Source organism: Tamandua tetradactyla, chromosome 5 (genome assembly GCF_023851605.1).
Source record: "Tamandua tetradactyla isolate mTamTet1 chromosome 5, mTamTet1.pri, whole genome shotgun sequence".
In the NCBI taxonomy this organism is placed as follows: domain Eukaryota; kingdom Metazoa; phylum Chordata; class Mammalia; order Pilosa; family Myrmecophagidae; genus Tamandua; species Tamandua tetradactyla.
The window spans coordinates 22,390,652-22,416,244 of record NC_135331.1 but is presented as its reverse complement, the minus strand read 5'-3'; the positions used below and the strand labels follow the sequence as shown (position 1 = coordinate 22,416,244).

The following is a 25,593-nucleotide window of genomic DNA, read 5'->3' as shown; positions in this document are numbered from 1 at the left end:
CTGAGAGAATTTGTGACCAAGAGACCAGCTCTGCAAGAAATACTAAAGGGAGCACTAGAGTCAGATACAAAAAGACAGAAGAGAGAGATATGGAGAAGACTGTAGAAAGAAGGAAAGTCAGATATGATATATATAATACAAAAGGCAAAATGGTAGAGGAAAATATTATCCAAACAGTAATAACTCTAAATGTTAATGAACTGAATTCCCCAATCAAAAGACATAGACTGGCAGAATGGATTAAAAAACAGGATCCTTCGATATGCTGTCTACAGGAAACACATCTTAGACCCAAAAATAAATATAGGTTGAAAGTGAGAGGTTGGGAAAAGATATTTCATGCAAATAACAACCAGAAAAGAGCAGGAGTAGCTATACTAATATCCAACAAATTAGACTTCAAATGTAAAACAGTTAAAAGAGACAAAGAAGGACACTATATACTAATAAAAGGAACAATTAAACAAGAAGACATAACAATCATAAATATTTATGCACCGAACCAGAATGCCCCAAAATACGTGAGGAATATACTGCAAACACTGAAAAGGGAAATAGACTCATATACCATAATAGTTGGAGACTTCAACTCACCACTCTCATCAATGGAGAGAACATCTAGACAGAGGATCAATAAAGAAATAGAGAATCTGAATATTACTATAAATGAGCTAGACTTAACAGACATTTATAGGACATTACATCCCACAACAGCAGGATACACCTTTTTCTCAAGTGCTCATGGATCATTCTCAAAGATAGACCATATGCTGGGTCACAAAGCAAGTCTTAACAAATTTAAAAAGATTGAAATCATACACAACACTTTCTCGGATCATAAAGGAATGAAGTTGGAAATCAATAATAGGTGGAATGCCAGAAAATTCACAAATACGTGGAGGCTCAACAACACACTCTTAAATAACGAGTGAGTCAAAGAAGAAATTGCAACAGAAATTAGTAAATGCCTCGAGGCAAATGAAAATGAAAACACAACATATCAAAACTTATGGGACGCAGCAAAGGCAGTGCTAAGAGGGAAATTTATTGCCCTAAATGCCTTTATCAGAAAAGAAGAAAAGGCAAAAATGCAGGAATTAACTGTCCACTTGGAAGAACTGGAGAAAGAACAGCAAACTAATCCCAAAGCAAGCAAAAGGAAAGAAATAACAAATATTAGAGCAGAAATAAATGAAATTGAAAACATGAAAACAATAGAGAAAATCAATAAGACCAGAAGTTGGTTCTATGAGAAAATCAATAAGATTGATGGGCCCTTAGCAAGATTGACAAAAAGAAGAAGAGAGAGGATGCAAATAAATAAGATCAGAAATGGAAGAGGAGACATAACTACTGACCTCACAGAAATAAAGGAGGTAATAACAGGATACTATGAACAACTTTACACTAATAAATACAACAATTTAGATGAAATGGACAGGTTCCTGGAAAGACATGAACAACCAACTTTGACTCAAGAAGAAATAGATGACCTCAACAAACCAATCACAAGTAAAGAGATTGAATTAGTCATTCAAAAGCTCCCTAAAAAGAAAAGTCCAGGACCAGACGGCTTCACATGTGAGTTCTATCAAACATTCCAGAAAGAATTAGTACCAACTCTCCTCAAACTCTTCAAAATAATCGAAGTGGAGGGAAAACTACCTAATTCATTCTATGAAGCCAACATCACCCTCATACCAAAACCAGGCAAAGTTATTACAAAAAAAGAAAACTACAGACCAATCTCTCTAATGAATACAGATGCAAAAATCCTCAATAAAATTCTAGCAAATCGTATCCAACAACACATTAAAAGAATTATACATCATGACCAAGTAGGATTCATCCCAGGTATGCAAGGATGGTTCAACATAAGAAAATCAATTAATGTAATACACCACATCAACAAATCAAAGCAGAAAAATCACATGATCATCTCAATTGATGCAGAGAAGGCATTTGACAAGATTCAACATCCTTTCCTGTTGAAAACACTTCAAAAGATAGGAATACAAGGGAACTTCCTTAAAATGATAGAGGGAATATATGAAAAACCCACAGCTAATATCATCCTCAATGGGGAAAAATTGAAAACTTTCCCCCTAAGATCAGGAACAAGACAAGGATGTCCACTATCACCACTATTATTCAACATTGTGTTGGAAGTTCTAGCCAAAGCAATTAGACAAGAAAAAGAAATACAAGGCATCAAAATTGGAAAGGAAGAAGTAAAACTATCACTGTTTGCAGACGATATGATACTATACGTCGAAAACCCGGAAAAATCCACAACAGAACTACTAGAGCTAATAAATGAGTACAGCAAAGTAGCAGTCTACAAGATCAACATTCAAAAATCTATAGCTTTTCTATACACTAGTAATGAACAAGCTGAGGGGGAAATCAAGAAACGAATCCCATTTACAATCGCAACTAAAAGAATAAAATACCTAGGAATAAATTTAACCAAAGAGACAAAAAACCTATATAAAGAAAACTACAAAAAACTGCTAAAAGAAATCACAGAAGACCTAAATAGATGGAAGGGCATACCGTGTTCATGGATTGGAAGACTAAATATAATTAAGATGTCAATCCTACCTAAACTGATCTACAGATTCAATGCAATACCAATCAAAATCCCAACAACTTATTTTTCAGAATTAGAAAAACCAATAAGCAAATTTATCTGGAAGGGCAGGGTGCCCCGAATTGCTAAAAACATCTTGAGGAAAAAAAACGAAGCTGGAGGTCTCGCGCTGCCGGACTTTAAGGCATATTATGAAGCCACAGTGGTCAAAACAGCATGGTATTGGCATAAAGATAGATATATCGACCAATGGAATCGAATAGAGTGCTCAGATATAGACCCTCTCATCTATGGACATTTGATCTTTGATAAGGCAGTCAAGCCAACTCACCTGGGACAGAGCAGTCTCTTCAATAAATGGTGCCTAGAGAACTGGATATCCATATGTAAAAGAATGAAAGAAGACCCGTATCTCACACCTTATACAAAAGTTAACTCAAAATGGATCAAAGATCTAAACATTAGGTCTAAGACCATAAAACAGTTAGAGGAAAATGTTGGGAGATATCTTATGAATCTTACAACTGGAGGTGGTTTTATGGACCTTAAACCTAAAGCAAGAGCACTGAAGAAAGAAAGAAATAAATGGGAGCTCCTCAAAATTAAACACTTTTGTGCATCAAAGAACTTCATCAAGAAAGTAGAAAGACAGCCTACACAATGGGAGATAATATTTGGAAATGACTTATCAGATAAAGGTCTAGTATCCAGAATATATAAAGAGATTGTTCAACTCAACAACAAAAAGACAGCCAACCCAATTACAAAATGGGAAAAAGACTTGAACAGACACCTACCAGAAGAGGAAATACGGATGGCCAAGAGGCACATGAAGAAATGCTCAATGTCCCTGGCCATTAGAGAAATGCAAATCAAAACCACAATGAGATATCATCTCACACCCACCAGAATGGCCATTATCAACAAAACAGAAAATGACAAGTGCTGGAGAGGATGCGGAGAAAGAGGCACACTTATCCACTGTTGGTGGGAATGTCAAATGGTGCAACCACTGTGGAAGGCAGTTTGGCGGTTCCTCAAAAAGCTGAATATAGAATTGCCATACGACCCAGCAATACCATTGCTAGGTATCTACTCAAAGGACTTAAGGGCAAAGACACAAACGGACATTTGCACACCAATGTTAATAGCAGCGTTATTTACAATTGCAAAGAGATGGAAACAGCCAAAATGTCCATCAACAGAAGAATGACTAAATAAACTGTGGTATATACATACGATGGAATATTATGCAGCTTTAAGACAAGATAAACTTATGAAGCATGTAATAACATGGATGGACCTAGAGAATATTATGCTGAGTGAGTCCAGCCAAAAACTAAAGGACAAATACTGTATGGTCTCACTGATGTGAACGGACATTCGAGAATAAACTTGAAATATGTCATTGGTAACAGAGTCCAGCAGGAGTTAGAAACAGGGTAAGATAATGGGTAATTGGAGCGGAAGGGATACAGACTGTGCAACAGGACTAGATACAAAAACTCAAAAATGGACAGCACAATAATACCTAATTGTAAAGTAATCATGTTAAAACACTGAATGAAGCTGCATCTGAGCTATAGGGTTTTTTTGTTGTTGTTTTTTACTATTATTACTACTTTTATTTCTTTTCTCTATATTAACATTCTATATCTTTTTCTGTTGTGTTGCTAGTTCCTCTAAACCGATGCAAATGTACTAAGAAACGATGATCATGCATCTATGTGATGATGTTAAGAATTACTGAGTGCATATGTAGAATGGTATGATTTCTAAATGTTGTGTTAATTTCTTTTTTTTTCTTTTTTTCTTTCTTTCCATTAATAAAAAAAAAATTATATAGTATGCTACAGAAAATATAAGTTTTGCACCAAATAAACATCTCTTCCTTTGGCCTCACACAGAAGTTGAAGTTTAAAACATAGTCAATATAATCCTTTACTTTTTAGTTTGATTTACCTTAGCTCTAACCTGATTATGTTCATTCATATCTCTAATTGAAATCTGATCTCTTTCAGCTTTTTAAATAGTTGCTGAATGGAGTAATGCTGGCTTTCATTGCTGCAGAACTCTAGGTCTCTGAGTCTCAGGCCGCACACGGATAACTGAAGTTCCAGGAAACGACCATCTTATACACAAAGAGCTCAGGAACTCAGAATTGAGAAATAACAAGTTACAACCCAGGAATAGAGGTGACTACTGTAAGAGCTTACAACCTAGGAATGCTTACAATAGGCCTTCACCAGATAACCTATGCTGTCAGATTCAATTCTCAGAGTTTGAACATTGTAGATAGTCCCTATTATGAGCATTATAATATCTGTCTTTTTGTTTCTGGCTTATTTCACTCAACAAACTATCCTTAAGATTCATTCATTTAGTTGCATGCCTTACAACTTCATTCCTTCTTACAGCAACTCAGTAGTCCATTGTATGTATACACCACAGTTCCCACTTCCATTCCTTAGTCGATGTATCCTTAGGCCACCTCCATCCATTGTGAATTGTGAATGCTGCCACCATAAACACCAGTGCGCAAATGTCAATTCAGGTCCTTACTTTCAGTTCTTCCATGTATATACCTAATAACAGGGTTGCAGGATCAAATGGCAACCTGCACTTAGCCTTATGGAGCCACCACACTGCCCTCTAGAGGGGCTGCACTGATCCACAGTGAATAGGTACATCTCTCCACACTTTCTCCAGCACTTGTATTTTTCTGTTTATTTTTTAACAATTTTATTCACACACCAAACAATCCATCCGAAGTAAACAATCAATAATTCCTGGTATAATTACATAGCTATATATTTATCACCACAATCTATGTGAGGACATTGCTATCTCTTTCACAAAGAAAAAAGAAGAGGGGAAAAGATGAAGAGTTAAAAAATAAAATAAAAAGGAGAAACAACACCACCAAGAATCCTATACCCCTCCCTTACATCCCCCTCTTACTGGCATATAGATTTGGTATATCGCTTTTGATATATTTAATGAAAGCCTATAACAATGTTATTGTTAACCGTAGACCCTAGTTTGCATTGAGTCTATTTTTTCCATATACCATCCCATTTTCAACTCCTTGCGCTGTTGATATTCATTTTTTCCCTCCCTCCCCTATATAGAAACATTCCCACCAGCGGTGAATAAGTGTGCCTCTTTCTTCTCATCCTCACCAGCACTTGCAAATTTATTATTATTTTGTATAATAGGCATTCTAGATGTCTGAGATGATATCTCAGTATGGTTTTGATTTGCATATCTCTAAGACACAGTGAAGTTGAGCAAGTTAAATTAGATAGGCTTTCATATGTTTTTAAGCCCTTTGCGTTTCCTCTTTGGAAAAGTGTCTGTCCTTGGCTTTTGCACATGTTGAAATTGGGTTGTTTGTGTTTTTGTTGTTGAGTTGTAAGATCTCTTTATATATTCTGGATATTAAAACCCTTATTTGATATGTGGTTTCCAAATATGTCTCCCATTGTGTAGGCTGCCTTTTCACTTTCCTGACAAAGTCCTTTGATGCCCCAAAGTGTTTAATTTTGAGGAGATCCCACTTGTTTATTTCTTCTTTCATTGCTCGCACTTTGGGTATAAAGTTTAGGAAACCACCTCCTATCACAAAGTTTTAAAGATATTTCCCTACATTTCCTTCTAAAATGTTCATGTTCTTAGCCCTAATATTTAGGCCTTTGATCCATTTTGAGTTAATTTTAGTGTAAGGTGTGAAACAGTGGTTCTCTTTCATTCTTTTGCATATGGATGTCCAGTTATTCAGGCACCATTTCTTGAAGAGGCTGTCTGACCCAGTTGAGTTGATTTGACCCCTTACCAAAGACCAATTGTCCGTAGATGAGAGGGTTTATTTTCTAAACGCTCAGTTCAATTCCAGTGGTCAGTATACCTATCTTTATGCCAGTGTCATGCTGTCTTGACACTGTAGCTTGACCACTACCTACTTTAAAGTCAGGTAGCGTGAGACCTCCTATGCCATTTCTCTTTCTCAAAATATTTTTACCTATTCAGGGCACCCTTCCAAATAAATTTTGTTATTGGTTTATCTATTTCTGCAAAGTAAGTTGTTGGGATTTTAGGTGATATTGCATTGAATGTATAAGTCAATTTGGGTAGAACCGACATCTTAACTAAATTTAGTCTTCCAATCCATGAACACAGAATGTTCTTCCATTAAATTAGGTCTTCCTTGATTCCTTTTAGCAATTTCTGTTAGTTTTCTGGGTATAAGCCTTTCGTGGCCTTGCTTAAGTTTATTCCTAAATATCTGATTCTTTTGGTTGCTAATGTGAATGGAACTTTTTTCCTGATTTCCTCCTCAGATTGCTCATTATTAGTGTGTAGAACGCTACTGATTTTAGTGTGTTGATCTTGTACCCTCCCACTTTGCTGTATTCATTTATTAGCTCTAGTAGCTTTGCTGTAGATTTTTCAGGATTTTCTACTTATAATATCATGTTATCTGCAAACAGTGAAAGTTTTACATCTTCCTTTCCAATTTGAATGCTTTTTATTTCTTTTTCTTGCCTAATTGCTCCAGTTAGAATTTCCAGCAATATGAATCGGGTGAAAATGGGCATCTTTGTCTTGCTCCTGATCTTAGAGGGAAAACTTTCAGCCTTTCACCAGTAAATATGGTGTTAGCTGTGGGTTTTTCATATCTCCCCTTTACAATGTTGAGGAAGTTCCCTTCTATTCTTATCCTTTGAAATGTTTTCATCAAGAATGGATGTTAAATTTTGTCAAATGTCTTTTCTGCATCAATTGTGAGGATCATGTGATTTTTCTACTTTGATTGATTGATGTGGTATATTACATTAATTGATTTTCTTGTGTCGAAAAATCTTGTGTATCCGAAACAAATCCCACTTGGTCATGGTGTATAATTCTTTCAATGTGCTGCTGGATTCAATTTGTGATTTTTTTTGCTGAGGATTTTTTGCATCTATACTCATTAAAGAGATTGGGCTGTAATTTTCTGTTCCTGTAGCATCTTTGTCTGGCTTTGGTATTAGGGTGATGGCTTCATCTCTCCTCTTCAATCTTTTTGAAGAGTTTGAGCAGGATTGGTACTAATGATAACATTCACATGTGAAACCATCTGGTCCTGAACTTTTCTTTTCTGGGAGATTTTTGGAGACTGATTCAATCTCTTTACTTCCAATTGATTTGTTGAGGTCTTCTATTTCTTTATGAGTCAATGTTGGTTCTTCTTGATTTTCTAGGAAGTTGTCCATTTCATCTATATTGTCTAGTTTACTAGCATATAGTTGCTCATAGTATCCTCTTATTATCTCCTTTATTTCTGTAAGGTCAGACTTCTGATTTCATTTGCATCCTCGCTCTCTCTCTCTCTCTCTGTCAGCTTAGCTAAGGGTTCGTTGATTTTGCTGATTTTCTCAAAGAAAGAACTTCTGGTCTTATTGATTCTTTCTTTTGTTTTCATGTTCTCAATTTAACTTATTTCTGCTCTAATCTTTGTTGTCTCTTTCCTTTTGTTCACTTTAGGGTTAGTTTTCTGTTCTTTCTCTAGTTCCTCCAGATGAACAGTTAAATCCTCAATTTTTGCTCTTTCTTCTTTTTTAATATAGGCATTTAAGGCAATAAACTTCCCCTCTCAGCACCATCTTTGCTGCATCCCATAAGTTTTGATATGTTGTGTTTTCATTTTCAATTGCTTCAGGATATTTACTGGTTTCTCTTATAATTTCTCCCTTGGCCCATTGGTTGTTTAAGAGTGTGTTGTTTAGCCTCCAAATATTTGTGAATTTTCCTGTCTTCTGCCTGTTATTGATCTCCAACTTCATTCCGTTAAGAAAGTGATTTATATAATTTCATCTTTTTAAATTTATTGAGACTTGCTTTGTGACCCAACATGTGGTTCTTGCTGGAGAATGATTCATGAGCACTTGAGAAAAATGTATATCCTGCTGTTGTGGGGTATAGTGTTCTGTAAATGTCTATTAGATTTAGTTCATTTATCCTACGATTCAAAACCTGTTCCCTTACTGACCCTCTATCTATATGTTCTATCCATCAATGAAAGCTTGGTATTGAAGTCTCCAACTATTATTGTAGAGGTGTCTACTTCTCCCTTCAGTGTGGTCAATGTGTGCTTCATATATTCTGGGGCACGCTGACTTGGTGCATAAATATTTATGATTGCTATGTTTTCTTGATGAATTGTCCCTTTTATTAATATATAGAGTCCCTCTTTGTCTCTTTTAATTGTTTTATATCTGAAGTCTAACTTGTCTGATATTGGTATATATACCACTGCTCTTTTCTGGTTGTTGTTTGCATGAAATATCTTTGTCCAACCTTTCACTTTCAGATATTTTTGTCCTTGGGTATAAACTGAAACTCTTGTAGACAGTATATGGATGGGTCCTATTTTTTTTAATACATTCTGTCAATCCATGTCTTTTCATTGAGGAGTTTAATCCATTAATGTTTAATGTTTTTACTGCAAAGGCACTACTTCTTCTACCATTTTGTCTTTTGTATTTTCCATGTCATATCTTATTTCCCTCTCCCTCTCCCTCTCCCTCTGTCTCTCCCTCTCCCTCTCCCTCTCCTTCCCCCCCCCCACTGATAGACTTCATTTCTACACTCTTCTTCAAATCTCTCTTTCCTGTCTTTTCCTATCTGCCTGTAGTGCTCTCTTTACTATGTCTTGTATAGCAAGTCTCTTGTTCACAAACTCTCTCAATGTCTGTTTGTCTGAAAATATTTTAAACTCTCCCTCATTTTTGAAGGATGGTTTAGCCAGGTATAGAATTCTTGGTTGACAGTTTTCCTCTTTCAGTATTTTAAACATATCATATCACTGCCTTTTCACCTCCATGGTTTCTGCTGAGAAATCTTCACATAATCTTATCGAACTTCCCTTGTATGTGAAGGATTGCTTTTCTCTGTTTGCTTTCAGAATTCTCTCTTTGTTTTTGACCTTTGACATTCTGATTAATAAGTGTCTTGGAGTAGGTTTATTCAAATCTATTCTGGTTTGAGGTACGCTGTGCTTCTTGGATCTATAATTTAATGTCTTTCATAAGAGGTAGGAGATTTTCAGTGATTATTTCATTTATTATTCTTTCTGCCCCTTTCCTTTCTCTTCTCCTTCTGGGACACCCATAACATATATATTTGTGCACTTCATGTTGTCATTCATTCCCTGAGACCCTGCTCTATTTTTCCATTCTTTTCCCTATCTGATCTTTTGTATGTAGGATTTCAGATGTCCTGTCCTCTAGTTCACTATCCTTTCTTCTGTCTCAAATCTGCTGTTGTCTCTATTGTGTTTTTCCTCTCTTCTATGATGCCATTCATTTCTGTAAGTTCTGTCATTTGTTTTTTCAAGCTTTTGAGTTCTTCTTTATGATTTCTCAATGCCTTCTTTATATGCTTCATATCTTTTGCATACTCATGGCCATATCTGCCCTCAGCTCATTGATTGGATTTAGCATGCTTATTTAACATTTTTAATTAGTTGTTTCAACTCCTGTATCTCATATAAAGTGTTAGTTCATGGGTGGGCCATGGTGGCTCACCAGGCAGAGTTCTCGCCTGCCATGCCTGAGACCTGGGTTTGATTCCTGGTGGCTGCCTATGCAAAAAAAAAAAAAGTGTTAGTTCATTCCTTCCTATGGGCCATGTCTTAATCTTTCATAGCATGACTCATAATTTTTTGCTGGTGTTTAGGCATCTGATTCCCTTATTTTATTCTGAAGGTCGTTTTCACTCTTTTACCTAGGGTTTTCTTGTTGGTTGGCTTTGTTCTCTACCTGTTCTTTGGCATCCAGTTCAACTTATTCTAGACTCCTAGCATGGCTTCTGTTTAACTAATCAGAATTTTTCAGCTCTTGTTTTTCTGGTTCTTGCTCTGCCGAAATGAAACCTTTTTTGGGGGGGAGGGGAGGGTCTCCTCAGATATGATTGACCCTAAATCAGATATTCCCAGACCAGACAGGCTCGGCTCTCAGGAGGACAGGGTAATCAGTATCAAGTCTCCATGAGGATGAGACCCAGCAGGTTGTAAGACTTTCCTATGAAGCCTCCAGACTCTGTTCTTTTCCTACTCTGCTGAGTAGGTGGTACTTGTCCGCCCACAACTCCCCACCAGCATAAAGTGGTGCAGTGCCTTTAATTCTCAACAGACCCTGTCCCTGCCTGGGGCATGGTTGAGACAAGAGGCTGGGGTAGAAGGTGGGCTTAAGCTGTCTCTGTTTTCTAGCTCCTGGAGCCTGAGTTCTCTGAATGAGTGATACCACTTGAGCTGGACCCCACCTCTACCTCTTCTTGGGGAAGATACACCCTTTAGGGAATTATTTCCTTCACTTGATTTTTTACTTTGTGTCTCAGACATATTTTAACTCTGCCCTTGCCTGGGTTAGGGCTGATACTTGAAAATAACTGGGCTTTCTCTAATGAGTTATTTAGAATAGTTTTAGTTTGCAAGTCAAGAGTCAGAATTGGTACCCATCTCTGTATGCCCTTTTTCTTGGGGCACAGCCCTCTTGCAGTATTCTGAACTTGACTGACTCCAAAAGCCTCCATTTTAATTTTTTGCATTAGCCTCACCACCTCTCTGAAGCCACCATCTTGCCCCACCTCCTGCATAATCTTGTTTTGTGTTCTCTTTAATAATATATGTTATCTGTAGTTTGTGAAAGTTTAACATATATACAGAAAAGTGCACATATAGAGCTTGACTAATTTTCATAAACTGAACATACTGTGTTCTAGTTTGCTAGCTGCCAGAATATGATATGCCATATCATAAAAGCCATAAAATAGAATGACATTTTAAAAAGGGAATTTATTAAGTTGTAAGTTTACAGCTCTAAGGCTGTGGAAATATCCAATTAAAGCAAGTCTATAGAAATATCTGATCTAAGCCATCAGGGAAAGACACCTGGGTTCCAGAAGGCCAATGATGTTCAGGGTTTCTCTCAACTAGACAGGCACATGGTGAACATGGTGACATCTGCTAGCTTTCTCTCTAGGCTTCTTGTTTCATGACGCTCCCCCAGGGACATTTTCCTTCTTCATCTCCAAAGGTCTCTGGCCGCATGGGCTGTGCAGTTCTCATGGCTCTCTATGGCTCTTTCATCATTCTCAAGGTTTCTTCAAAATGCTTCCTCTTTTAAAGGATTCTAGTACACTAATCAAGACCCACCTGGAATGGGTGGTATCCCATCTCCTCTAATCAAAGGTTAATACCCACCATTGGGCATGTCACACATACTGGGAGATAATCTAACCAAAGTTTCCAACCTACAGTACTGAATAGGTATTAAAGAAACAGCTGCCTCCACAAGATGGATCAGGATTAAAACATGGCTTTTCTAGGGTACCTAATCCTTCAAGCCAGCACACTGTGTAACCAGCACCCAGCACAAGAAACAGGACATCATCAGTTCAGTGGAAGCCTGGTAGCCCCCCTGCAAGTCTGTACTCACCACCATCCCAGAGTAACCTTTATCTTGACTTCTAACACTGTATATTAGTTTTACCTGTTGAAATGCTGTTTTATAAATGAAAGCATGCAATAGGTACTCTTTTGTGAGTGGCTTCTTTCTCTCAATATTACGTTGGTATCCACATTTGTATGTGTGCTGGTGTATTAGTTTGTAAGCTGCTGGAATGCAATATATCAGAAACAGAATGGTTTTTTTAAAAAGAGAATTTATAAGTTGCAATTTACAGTTTACAGCTATGAAAATGTCTAAATTAAAGCAAGGTTATAAAAATGTTCATGCTAAGGCACCCAGGGAAAGATACCTTGGCTCAAGAAGGCTGATGATATTCGGGTTTCTCTCTCAGCTAGAAAGGCACATGGTGACTTCTGCTAGCTTTCTCTCCAGGCTTCTTCAATGGTTTCCCCGGGGACATTTTCTTTCTTCATCCCCAGGGTCTCTGGCTGTATTGGCTCTATTGATTTAAAGCTTTTTCCAAAACGACTCCCTCTTAAAGGGCTCCAGTAAGCAACCCCACCTTGAATGGGTGGAGACACATCTTCATGGAAACCACCTGATCAGAAGTTACCACCCACAACTGGGTGGGTCGCATCTCCATGGAAACAATAAAAAAGATCCTACCCAGTAATATTGAATAAGGAGTAAAGGACATGGCTTTTCTGGGATACTGAACAGATTCTAACTGTCACAGCTGGTTTGAAACTATTACATACCCCAGAAAAGCCATGTTTTAATTCTGATCCAATCTTGTGGGGCCAGACTATTGTTTAGGTGGGAAACTTTGATTGGACTGTTTCCATGGAGATGTGACACACCCAGTTGTGGGTGTGACCTTTTAATTAGAACAAGATGTGACTCTGCGAAATGAGACGAAATAAAGTGTCAGTGGCTGAGAGATTTTCATATATTTGTTCATATGAAACTTAACCCCACAAAGGATAGGTCAAGCCTACTTAAAATTAGGCCTAAGAGTCACCCCTAAGAGAACCTCTTTTGTTGCTCAGATGTGGCCCCTCTCTCCAGCCAACACAATAAGCAAACTCACTGCCTTCCCCCTGGCTAGGGGGGTACATGACTCCCAGGGGTGTGGACCTTCCTGGCAACCTGGGATAGAAATCCTAGAATGAGCTGAGACTCAGCATCAAGGGATTGAGAAAACCTTCTCAACCAAAAGGGGGAGGAGTGAAATGAGACAAAGTGTCAATGGCTAAGAGATTCCAAATAGAGTCGAGAGTTTATCCTGGAGGTTATACATACACATTAAATAGATATCACCTTGTTAGTCAAGATGTAATAGAGAGGCTGAAGGGAACTGCCTGAAAATGTAGAGCTGTGTTCCAGTAGCCATGTTTCTTGAAGATGATTGTATAATGATACAGCTTTCATAATGTGACTGTGATTGTGAAAACCTTGTGTCTGATGCTCCTTTTATCTACCTTGTCAACAGATGAGTAAAACATATGGATAAAAATAAATAATAGGGGGAACAAATGTTAAAATAAATTTAGATTGAAATGCTAGTGATCAATGAAAGAGAGGGGTAAGGGGTATGGTATTTATGAATTTTTTTCAGTTGTCTTTTTATTTCTTTTTCTGAATTGATGCAAAATGTTCTAAGAAATGATCATGATGAATATGCAACTATGCGATGATATTGTGAATTACTGATTATATATGTAGAACGGAATGGTCATATGTTAAGAATGTTTGTGTTTGTTTGTTGTTATATTTTTAAAATAAAATGAAAAAATAAAAAAAAAAGATGAGCCATGTTCTAAAGTTCTGTGTAAGATATTCCTGGAGTCAATGAGGCTGTAATGGATTACAAATTTTGGCAGTAAGGGGACATTTGAGCCAAATCAGGGATTAGAAAAGGAAACTATTGTAATTTATAAGACCACGTGATTCCTTAAGGTCAACATTCTAGGAAGGAACATGCTGAAGCTTTACAGGGCTTCTGTCTGAGCAGGAAGAGGTGACAGCAGCAAATGCCATTCTTACTGGAAGATAAAAAAGGAAAGTGGTCACTGTTTATCAGTCAGACTCATAAATGAATGGCAAAGAGAAGGAAACATGCACAATTAATCCTATTGAAGTTCCTGGAAATTTGCAGGGGCTTGCTGATTTATAAAAATGAGTATATGTGAAGTATGAACTTAAAAATCATATAAATTCAGTAAGTATTGCATTGCAAATTAATTATTCCTACAAAAGGACTTATCATAGCACTCCTTCAAGGGTACCTAGGAAAATGAGGGTTTTTTTGTTGTGAGGTCCTGAGGTAAGAAAAGCTTGCAAGCTGGGTTTTAGGATCCCAATTGGAGATCAAGCAAAGAAAAGCAGATATGCATTACAAAGACTGTGCTAGCTCAGAACTGTTGCAAAAGACAAAAGACAAACTCATACATACTTCTCTTAAAATTTCTCCTAAGGAAATAAATGGGGTGTGTGTGCAGGGGTAGTTCAAGTAGAATTCTCACCTGCTGTGTGGGGGACCCGGGTTCGATTCCTGGTCTATGCACTTCCCCCCACTCCCCCCAAAAGTCAACAAATGGAGCTGCTATAATGGGGTAGTCACATGAAAGGGAATGAAATGTGACCCCCCCCCCGCCATACAAAAAAAGAAAGAAATGATCATTGTAGAAATTCAGATATGTAGACATTCGGAAGAAAACAACAAAAAATCACAATTAAGCACATTGCAGAGACAGAGTTACCACTTTGGAATATATCCTTTCAGCCACCTTTCTACACAGGGACACTCGTAAATACATATCTTTTTTATAAAACTGAGATCATATTTATCTTTTTTTTCACTTTGTATAAGCTTCTGATCAGCATTTTTGATAAAAGGAATGCTCATCTCGTTCCTGTTTCCCCTTGGATTCTTCAAAAGTTTTAAGATTTTAATTTTTCAAAAGATAATGTGTGCACATGATGCAAAATTCACAGAGGAAGAAGGACGTAGATGGAAAATGAAGTCTCCTTCCCTCCGTTGTATTGTCACACTGTCCTCTTTCCCAGAGGCAAACAGTGTTCCTATTTCTAGCTAATCTCTGCATTAAAAAATTTATTGCTTTATTCTCTTACTCAAGTCATAGCATTCTTAACAATGCATCTTAGACCCTTTTAGGTAAACAAAGGGATGCCTCATATTTTAAAACTGACATAATACCCCACTGTTGGGTATACCACAATTTTGTGGACATTTCGTTCTTTTACTATTAGAAACAGTGCTGCAATAAATATCTTTATTTGTATGTGTGTATGACATACACAGCATGAGGAATTGTTATTTTGATAAATAGTCCAAATTATCTGGCATGGAGTTTATACCCATTTTTTCTCCCACAGAAATGCCTGAGAGTGGCTGTTTTCCTATATATTCACCATCACCGGGTGTTATCATATTTTTTCATTCTTTGCCAATATGATGACTAAAAACTATTTTCTCACATTGTAGTCTTAATTTGCATCTTTTATTACCAAGTACGGTCAACCCTCTTCAAAAGCATAAGAGCTAATTGTGCTTCCTTTCTAATTACCACTCTGAGCCCCCTCCCTGGTGTAAATAGAGTCCCACTAGGGGTACGTGGGTGTTTCAGTGGCAGAATGCCCCCATTCCATGTGGGAGACTGAGGTTCGATTCCCATACCATGCACCAAGGGGAAAAGAACCCCACTGGAATCAGAGCCAGGCTATCCTGAATGTCCAAATGGGAACTTGAAACCAACAGAAAAGTGGGGTGCAGATCACAATGGGGAAGCGGTGATGGTGTCTGTCTAGTGGAATCTGGTCTTGGGCAGAACTGCCCATCTTAAAACACAGACCGTAGAATCACACAGACTTGGCTGACATCCTGTCTGGTCAGATGATTGCTATGTTATCTTGGCCAAGTCATTTCACTGCTCTGGGTTCTAGTTTCCTTATCTGAGAAATGAGGAATTGAATAGAATCTATTGCTTGGGTTGTTAGGCAGTGAATTAGAACGGTGCAGGTAAGGTACTTACCGCAGGGCTTGTCCAGGGTAAGTGTTGGCAATTATTGTGCTCATAGGTGAGGAAAGTAACCCAGGAAAGGAGATGATCTGCCTAAATTCATGCAGCCAACAGGCTGCACATTTTAGTCCAGATCTAGAACCAAAGAATTCTTTATTTCAGCCTGGTGCACACATTCCTGGGGACAATCCCAGTTTACACGTATTGTCCTGGTGTAACTATTCACAATGCCACCTTCCACTCCCCCATGTGAACAATAAAGGCGGTCGCTTTCTTGCCAAGGAAATCCTTCTCACCTCCATTCGACATTTAGAAATTTAAGAACTGATGCTTAGCCTACACGTCACCCCACTTCTGTTTCTGAGGTCAACCCACAACTCATTTTGGGAAGAATGGGGGAACTGCCCACAAGAATTTGTCACTAATATGGTTAAAGCCAACTATAAGGTCCAAGGACCCACAGGGGGAAAAACAAAGGAGTTACAAGACACTTCTAAAGGGCTATGCGAGGAGGAGTTGAGCTGATTTTTGAGTCATTTTGTTGTTTTTGCTTTGTTTTGCTTTGGCCTCTCCAAAACAACCCCATATGGAGAAATAATCATTAAAAAAAATTCTGCTGGGCAGGCCATGGTGGCTCAGCAGGTAAGGATGCTTGCCTGCCAAGCCCGAGGACCTGGGTTCGATTCCCGGTGCCTGCCCATGTTAAAAAAAAAATCCTGCTGGTGTTTGAATTCTCCTGTTTTTCTTCTCTGCCTGGGAACAAAAACAGGTACTTCATAGGTGCAAAAGAACTTCTTTTTCCAGGACAGATGCCAAGGCCCAAAGGTGAGGATAAAAAACACCAAGTGCCACAATTCTAAGTTGAAAGGGGTCCCAGCCAGGGCCCATCATTCCGACCAGCCCTCTATCCATTACAGATGGGCACCCCAGTCTCTACTAATGAGTTACCAAAGGAAAGGGGAGAAAATAGCCTCTCACCTCTAACTATACATCTAGTTCTAAAGACCTTCCCACGTAATAGAATTCAACTTTCATTTCAGAGTCGTCCTACCTGGCAGGACGATATGACAGTAACACCTTTTTTTAAAAAGTATTACAGACACCCATTTGTGTTCTAGATCTTCCTTGTGGCTTTGTCTGACAATGTGATCAACTTTTTTCTTTTTTTTTTTTTCTGTTTCAAACTTTCTTATACCTTCCCTACATAAAGGCAGATGAAAGTAGAAAATCAACCATAATGACAGCTAACATTTATTTAGGCTTTATGATGTGCCAGGCACTCTCCTAAGCCTTTTATGTACATTATCTCATTTACACTGCAAGCCCACTCCAAGGTTGGCAATGTCATCTTCATCCCCATTTTCCTGATGAGGGAACTGAGGCACAGAGAAGTTGGGAAGCTAGGTCCTGGTAAAGCAGAGGGCTTTGAAACAAGCAAACTCACAGTGTGTTCCTATGGATTACAAGCCTAGCCCCACACATGCTGAGCTGGCCTTTTACTGGTTTAGGGCTGGAAACACCCTCCACAAGCCTTGGAGTGTCATTTAAGCACCTTCAGAACTCGTAGTCACAATTTCTGAGGTCTTTCTTCCGAGACATGAGAGAGCTAGAGACCAGAAGAAGGAGACGAGAATGTATCTTTCTCCCTCCAGGCCACTCTTTCCTCTAGGGTCAGGGAGGATAACACTTTTGAATCATGTTTGATTTTAAATTTAAAAATCAATAGAACAGTATTTTAAATACCGGAATGAGATGGATCTCTGTAAGCAGCTGTAAAGTTGTGTTATTAAGGGAACTACCCCCTGGAGAGAAAGGGAGAGATCCAACTTAATACAGGTGGAGACAGTTGTTAGAAATTTACTGCTTCAGGTTTTTATTCCAAGTTGTTGAGGCTCCCAGAATAAGCCGTTTGCTTGCAGAATAATCATAGCAGCTGAGAGAATTCCAAGGCCCTGACTGGTGACCCTATTACCTCCTCAGGTGCCACAGATTCTAGAGCTGAATGATGGATGTCAGAGGGGACCTGCTGGTTACTCACTGTGGAGTTGTCATCATAAATTAGTAATACATTTGAATTTTAAAAATTTTTTTATTGATATATATTATATAGTCACATACCATATGATCATCCAAAGTGTACAATCAATGGTTCAACAGTATCATCATATAGCTGTGCATTTATCATCACAATCAATTTTTTGTGAAAGATAACATGTATACAAAAAAGTAATTTAAAAAGCAGTAAATTTCAAAGCACATCACAACAATTAGTTGTAGAACAGATTTCAGAGTTTGGTATGGGTCACAATTCCACAATTTTAGGATTTTACTTCTAGTTGCTCTAAGATACTGGAGACTAAAAGAGGTATCAATTTAAGGATTCAGCAATCATAGTCATTTGTTAAACCTGACTTTCCCCGTAAAACTCCAGCATCAACTTTGATCTTTCTTCCACTCTTTAGGGGTATTTGGGCTATGGCCATTCTAACTTTTTCATGTTGGAAAGACTGTCGATAATATGGGATGGGGGATGGAACTAGTTGATATTCTGGAAAAGGTGGCCCCTTGCATTTCAGGATTTATCTGTTCAGGGATTCATCTGTAGGTTGTAGGTTTCTGGAAAGTTACCCTAGTGCATGAACCTTTGTAGAATCTTATATAATGCCCTAGGTGTTCTTTAGGATTGGCAGGAAATGGTTTTGGTTGGGGGTTGGCAAGCTATGAAAGGTAGCAATGTTTAACTGAAGCTTGCATAAGAGTGACCTCCAGAGTAGCCCCTCAATTCTATTTGACTTTCTCAGCCACTGATACCTTAGTTGTTACACTTCTTTTCCCCCTTTTGGTCAGGATGGCATTGTTGATCCCATGGTGCCAGGGCCTGGCTCATCCTTGAGAGTCATCTCCCATGCCGCCAGGGAGACTTTCACCCCTTGATGTCATGTCCCACGTAGTGGGGAGGGCAATGATTTCACTTGCAGACTTGGGCTTAGAGAGAGAGGCCACACCTGAGCAACAAAAAGAGGTCCTCCAGGAATAACTCTTAGGCATGCCTATAGATAGGCTAAGCTTCTCCACTACATTCATAAGCTTCACTATTGCAATCCTCGATCAAGATCTGGGGCTTGGCCTATTGACCATCCCTCAAGGGACCTTGCCAATATTTTTTGTTATCTGCTTAATACAATCTGGGATTTACCCAGGTATTACATTAAGCTATACAGGATTAAAGGCCCTCATTCTTACTCTGGGTTCCCTTTGTTTGGATTGTTACCAAATGAACCCAGACAGGTTGAGCTAGATATGTGCTATGGAACATTTAGGTTCCAAAGAAAATAAAAATTTCTTCCTTTGGTCTCAAAGAGCAGATAAGGTTCTAAAATACAGACAATAATACATCTGAATTTATAAGAACAACTATTAGTCACAAAAAGCCATATCCCCACTGACTTAGAGGAGTGGTTAAAAATTAGGCAGCAGGTGAAATTGTTAATTTTATGAAATGTGGAGGATTATTACTACTTATGTAGTTCTTGTGAGACTTAAATCAGGTAAAGCATTTAAAATGCTCAAAGATATCTGTGAGTTGGTGGACTATAGATAATCTATAAATGCCAATTGTTTAAAATAACTTGGATCTTATTAGAACTCAGGGCAGATTTGCTGGTAGGGTTGGCAGGGTATTCAGCAGTCAGTGTAAAGCAGCCATTCTCCAAGTAAAGAATGCAGCCCCCCTGGTGGGTTCCCAGGCCCTTTAATGAGGTCTTTCAAGTCAAAATTATTTTCATAATAATGCTAAACATATTTTTTGCCTTTTCCACTCTCATACTCTCATGAGCCTCATGAGCATAGGCTGGAGTTTTCCAGAAGCTACACAAGGTGAGATTAGGTCATTGCTCTAATGGCTAATGAAATGATTGCTCAGACACCCTTGGGTTTTAAAAATTTCTCGGTTTTCAATGGTGGTTGCCAGGACCTGGGAGTGGGCAGAAGGGTTGACTACAAAGGCTCAGGGGATAATTTACAAGGGATGATGATTATGGTTGTGATTACATGACTGTACACATTTGTCAAAATTCATAGAACTATACATTTTAAAAGGGCAAATTTTACTGGGTAAATTATAGGTCAATTTTTAAAAAGCCAAAAAATATTTCTCTATTTTAATTTCTAGTAGGATAAATACCGTCAGGTATAACCCACATGAACAAAACTCTTTGGAGGCCCTCAAAAATCTTTAAGCATACAAAAGAGTCCTGAGACCAAAAAGTTTGATAACCACTGAGCTAAAGCATTGCTTTTTTTTATTAAAGCAGTTGCAATTACTCATTTTGGAGTCGAGGAGGACATATGCTCTGTATCCGAAAAGGTCTATAAGCTGCCATGTTCAATGTGGTAGCCACTGGCCACATATGGCTATTGAGCACACGTAAATTGAGATGTACTTACTATGGGAAAAAAAAACCGTAAATTTATAATTTTTACATAGAAATGTTCACATTTGGAGGATACAGACTATTGAAATATTTAATTAATTATTAAAATCAATACAATCTATTATTTTATATTCAAATTAAAATTAATTATTGAAATATATTAAAATTCATTTGACTCACTGCTTTTTACTTTTTCTTAATGTGGCTACTAGAGATTTTTAAATTGTTATATTTCTATTGGACAGCGCTATTCTGGCGACATACAGACCCGATTGCCAATCTTGATTCCACCGTTCACAAGCTGTGTCAATAGGCGTATTACCTCTCTCAACTATTTTTGTTTCATGGGATGTAAAATGTGGATAATGTCAGGGTTAGCGTGAAGATTAAATGTGAATAATGCATGTGACGTACTCAGCAATACACTAAACACCCAAGAAAAGAGTAAGTTTGGTGGCTATACTTGCAAAGGCCTCGGTTTCCCTACTGACGGTCCGAGTCGGGCACAAGCGCAGTAGAGGCCGTTCCGCTGCCGTCTATTTCCACTCAGGTGACAGTAATTAAAGTTAGCCGCGGCCTGACCCGGCTCTCCAGCTGGGCGGCCCTCTCCACACCGACGAATTCAAATCATGACCCAGGATCCCTCCTGGAAGTGCGGCCCTTGTATTTATGAACGGAGCCCCGGGCAAAACCTGAAAAGGAAGTGACCCTGGGCCACTGAGCCTCCCTTAACAACCGACGCCGAAGTCCATAGCGAAAGGGGAAGGAAGAACAAGGTCTACGGCTCTCCGGCGTGTATTTCCGGTCCGTCCTGGGAACCAGTCCCCCGGCCTGCCTTCCCCGGAGAAACTGGGACTCTGGTCCTGGGTTCCGCCGCCTCGCGAGCCTTCGGAGTCCTCGGTGCCGCGGCGGGGCCTGCCGGGCGGCCGCGATGCTGAGTTCCCGGGCCCAGGCGGCGATGACCGCGGCGGACAGGGCCATCCAACGCTTCCTGCGGACCGGGGCGACAGTCAGGTGAGCTTTGCGGGGCGATGGAAGAGGCCTGGACCCGGGTCCCCGTCCCCGCGTCTGGTGGCCTTTGCAGGCCCTGGTCGGTGTCCCCGGGGCCCGAGTGGCTACCTCGGAGGCTTCTCAGTCCTGAAGGGTTGGAGACCGGTTACTGACGCATGAGGGGCGACGGGCTTCTGAGAGCTGCGGGTCCTTTCGGCAAACCAATTTTGCCTGCACTCCCCATTTCTGCCCGCGTTCCTCCCTGCGCACAGTTCTGTCCGTGCCCACCAATCCTGTCAGATTTCCCAGGACTGCTAGGGCCCTTCAGTCTTGTCAAGGCCTCGATTCTGACAATGGCTCCCAGTCCCCTCAGTGTCTCCCAGGTCTGCGAGGCCCTCCAGTCCTTCTAGGCTCTCCTATCACGTCAGTGTCCTGATCTGCCAAGGTCCCCAATCTTTCCAGGCTCCCCAATCCTTCCAGGATCCCTACAGAGCCGTTGTGCCCCTAGTGCTGCTAACGCTCCCCAATCTTGTCACAGCCTCTAATCCTGCCAGGGCCCCAAATCTTTCCAAAACGCTCCATATCCTTCTGTTTGCATTCCCCAAGCTTGTCAGTGCCCCAGGCCTGCCAGGGTCTACCAATATTATCAGGCCTGCTAGGGTTCCCTCAATCCTGTGTGTCCTGGTCGTGCTCGCCCCACCCCCATATCTTGTCTGAACCCCTCTTTCTGTCTGGGTCTTCAGTTTTATTAGTCACTCCCTTATCTTGCAAGTGTCCCTAAACCAATAGGGTTAAGGCTGCCCTAGTCTTGTTAAGGTTCCCCATTCCTGCTAGGCTCCCCCAGTTTTCTGGGTACCTTGTATTATCAGGATCCCCCAACCCTGTCAGGGCCCTCATCTTATCTACGCTTCCATGGGCTTGTGGCTCAGAGTTGAGCACCATGGCTGTAGTGCTGACCCGAAACGACTCAGACCAGTTCCTCTCAAACTGGAGCAGGTCTAAAGAGCTTGTTGTCCCAGGGCTGGAAGCTCTCAATGACTGCTCAGTTCAGTGCCTCATTCCATAGATAGCAAACCAGCTTTGCCAGTGGCTCACAGCTGAACTGAGAACAACTGGGAGAAGGCAGCTCTCTGCCCTTGTCATTTTGCAAATAATGAAGTTTCTCACATTTGCCACTTGCCCTGTTTTTTGTTTGTGTGTTTTATTTTATTTTAATGCCCTGCTGAAGACCTGGACAAGTTGTCTGGCTCATTCCTTCAATGCTATGTCCTTAATTCCCCTTATGAATTTTGTGGTTTTAAGCACCACCTCACTCACTTTCACCAAGTTGGCCACATCTCTTAGTTTGCTTATCTATAAAAGAATCTATCTCTGTGGGGTTGTTTTGAGGATGAGTTGAGACTATCATCATGCTGGCATAGAGTATGCATCCTTAAGTATTAGCATTTGATTAGGGGATTTTAAAGCATTTGTAAAGTATTTCAGCAGTTTTTTATTTGTTTGTTTGTTTTAGCTTTCCCGACAGGCTTGTGACTGTAAAAGTCAATAATACAATAATGCATTAAGAAATGTCAAGAATAACTTTCATGAATGAAACTGAGATTTTAGTACTTAATTATAGCAGTGACCGTTTGAGCTCTTACTGCGTACCCTATGCAATTAGTGTTTATTTCATTCTCACAGCAACCCTATGAAGCAAAAGTCTCATGATTGTCCCCACTGCACAGGCTGAAGAAGCTAAAGCTTAGAAAGTAAAATGATGCCCCAGGAAATAGAAAAGGCAGAGTTTGAACCAGATTAATGTCATTCTACTTTTAAAACCAAGTTCTGTGCACATTTTATTGACTCTGTCTGGGAAAAACAAAGATTTATTTAAAATTCACTTATCAGCTATGATAATAGGAAAATGGTAGTCATTGTAAGACAAAGTCACTGTTATCACCAGTGACTCTTCACTGGGTTAATATTTACTGAGCTGAGGTCAAAACAATATGCACATGATCCAAGTATTAGGATAAGAATATATTATACACGTACACATATATATATGCATATACAACACATATATTCAGATATATACTCAGTGAAGTACTGAGTGCTTTTTCAGTGGATATGCATAACTTTGTATTAAAACAGTGTTTTGCTGATAAAATTTCTCCATTTGTAGTAAAACAGTGACTTCAGTTTTAAGTTAAACCAAGAAATCTTTAACTTTATAATATCTTTTATAGTAGTTTATGTTCCCCTCCCCATTTATTCTAAAAGAAAATCCATTTCTAAATCCTTTCTGCAGTATTCAGTCATTCATAAGTGTTATTGACAATCTACTAAGTGTGGTAGTAAAACAGACAAGGAGCTCTACCCTAAGGGACTTTACATTCTAGTTAAGGGAGGCAGACAACAAACATACTGAATCAGTGAATTTACTGATAGAAGATAATAAGTCCTATAGTAAAAAAAGAAAAAGTAGAACTGGGGAAAAGGGACCACGAGTGCAAGTTCCGAGGATGTGTTCAGTGCAGGCCTTGTTGAGAAGTAGAGGGAGGTGAAGGGGGCGGGGGAAATGAGCCACAGCTGCAGCCCAGGGGAGCATTATAGGTAGAGGGAGCAGGCAGTGCAAAGGCCGTTACGTGGGAGTGTGGCTGGTGTGCTCAGGAAACAGCAAGGCGGTCAGTGTGGTTGGAATGGTGCAAGGAGAGGCAGCGTAGGAGAGAAAATCTGGCTTTCTTTTAAGTAAGATGGGCTTGTTGGGAGGTTGTGTTCTGATTTAGGTTTTAAATCCTTAATTCTAACAGTGCTATTATTCAAGACATAATCCTATTGCTGTGTTTTGCTTTAACTTGGAAGTTAGATATTTGGTGGATAATTTTGACTAAACATTATATACAGAGATAATTACCTGTATCTGTTTATCCACATATTGTGTTTGAAATGAGGAAGACAGTAAATTTATTTTCTTTTTTAGGTATAAAGTCATGAAGAACTGGGGAGTTATAGGTGGAATTGCCGCTGCACTTGCAGCAGGAATTTATGTTATTTGGGGTCCCATTACAGAAAGAAAGAAGCGTAGAAAAGGTAAGAATGAGGCTATTGCATCATGATGTAAACGTGATCCAAAAACAAGACATAAAAGGGGTGTGTGTGTGTCATTTTATGCAGTTAATTTTAATGATTCATTATTTTACACCCTGTAGTAAAAAGATTTACATTCAGCCTCTCTCAAGTCTTGAATTTGAGGCCTGCTTTGTATTGAAAGTTTTTGAATGGTTAATTGCCTAAGTGTTCTCATTAATATGGCAATGGTGCTTCTCAGTGGTACAATTTATTAATTATATGATGCATTTGTGGTTTTACTAATTAGCTGCTAATCACTAGTGAAAGTTTCAAGTTCGATTTTTCATTAAAAAAAGTCTGTCTCCTTGTTTTAAAAAATAGCCCTTCTGTAAATGTTACCCTACTTGTGTTTAAAATTCAGCAAAAAAAAAAAAAAGAGAGAGAGGAATCATGTGCACCAAATGTTGATCATTGTTAAATCTAGGAATAGTTACAGTTGAGGTTGATTATATATTCTCTCTCCTTTTATTCATGCTTGAGAGTTATCATAATAATTTTTTTTAAAATTTCAGCAGAAGAGGGGATGTATCACAAATTTTGCTGATAATCTTTGCAGAAAGACTAATCAGAATTGCTAGAGTGGTGCCTTTCCCGTTGATTGTAAGATAAAAAACAAAATCATTGTCCTGGGAAAGCAACAACAGAGCAATTGTTTTCTTCTGTTCTGAGAAACATAGTTTTCTCATTAAAATGAGAGAGAGCAGGGAAAAGGGATCGTTGTAAAATGTTTTTGTACATTTGGTATGAACCAGGCTATGCCACATACCATGGTAGGTTTCAAAAATGACACATGATGAGGACCTGTCCTTCTGTAGCGTACAGTCTCTTGAAAGAGAAATCCTTGGATTGGGCCTGGGAGCAGGCAGAATGCTTGGCCCCAGATGTCTGTGGATTAGAACTTCTTAAATTGGGATTCCGAATTTAAGAAATTTAAGTAATGCAGAAACCCTGGATCCTGAATTAGAGAG

General features: G+C 39.1%; 1 protein-coding gene across 4 annotated transcripts in view; it reads left to right on the top strand.

Moving 5' to 3' along the window:
* Positions 1-21,406: 21,406 nt before the first annotated feature.
* USP30 (ubiquitin specific peptidase 30) overlaps positions 21,407-25,593 on the top strand; it is a 30,240-nt gene continuing 26,053 nt past the window's right edge. For all 4 annotated transcript variants that reach the window (XR_013175644.1, XM_077160104.1, XM_077160103.1 and 1 more), the window contains exons 1-2: positions 21,407-21,535; positions 24,477-24,586. Coding sequence is in view for 3 of the 4 variants with exons in the window: in XM_077160104.1 (XP_077016219.1) it covers positions 21,453-21,535; positions 24,477-24,586 (193 nt within the window). In the remaining variant the exon portion in view is untranslated. The remainder of the gene's footprint in view (positions 21,536-24,476; positions 24,587-25,593) is intronic.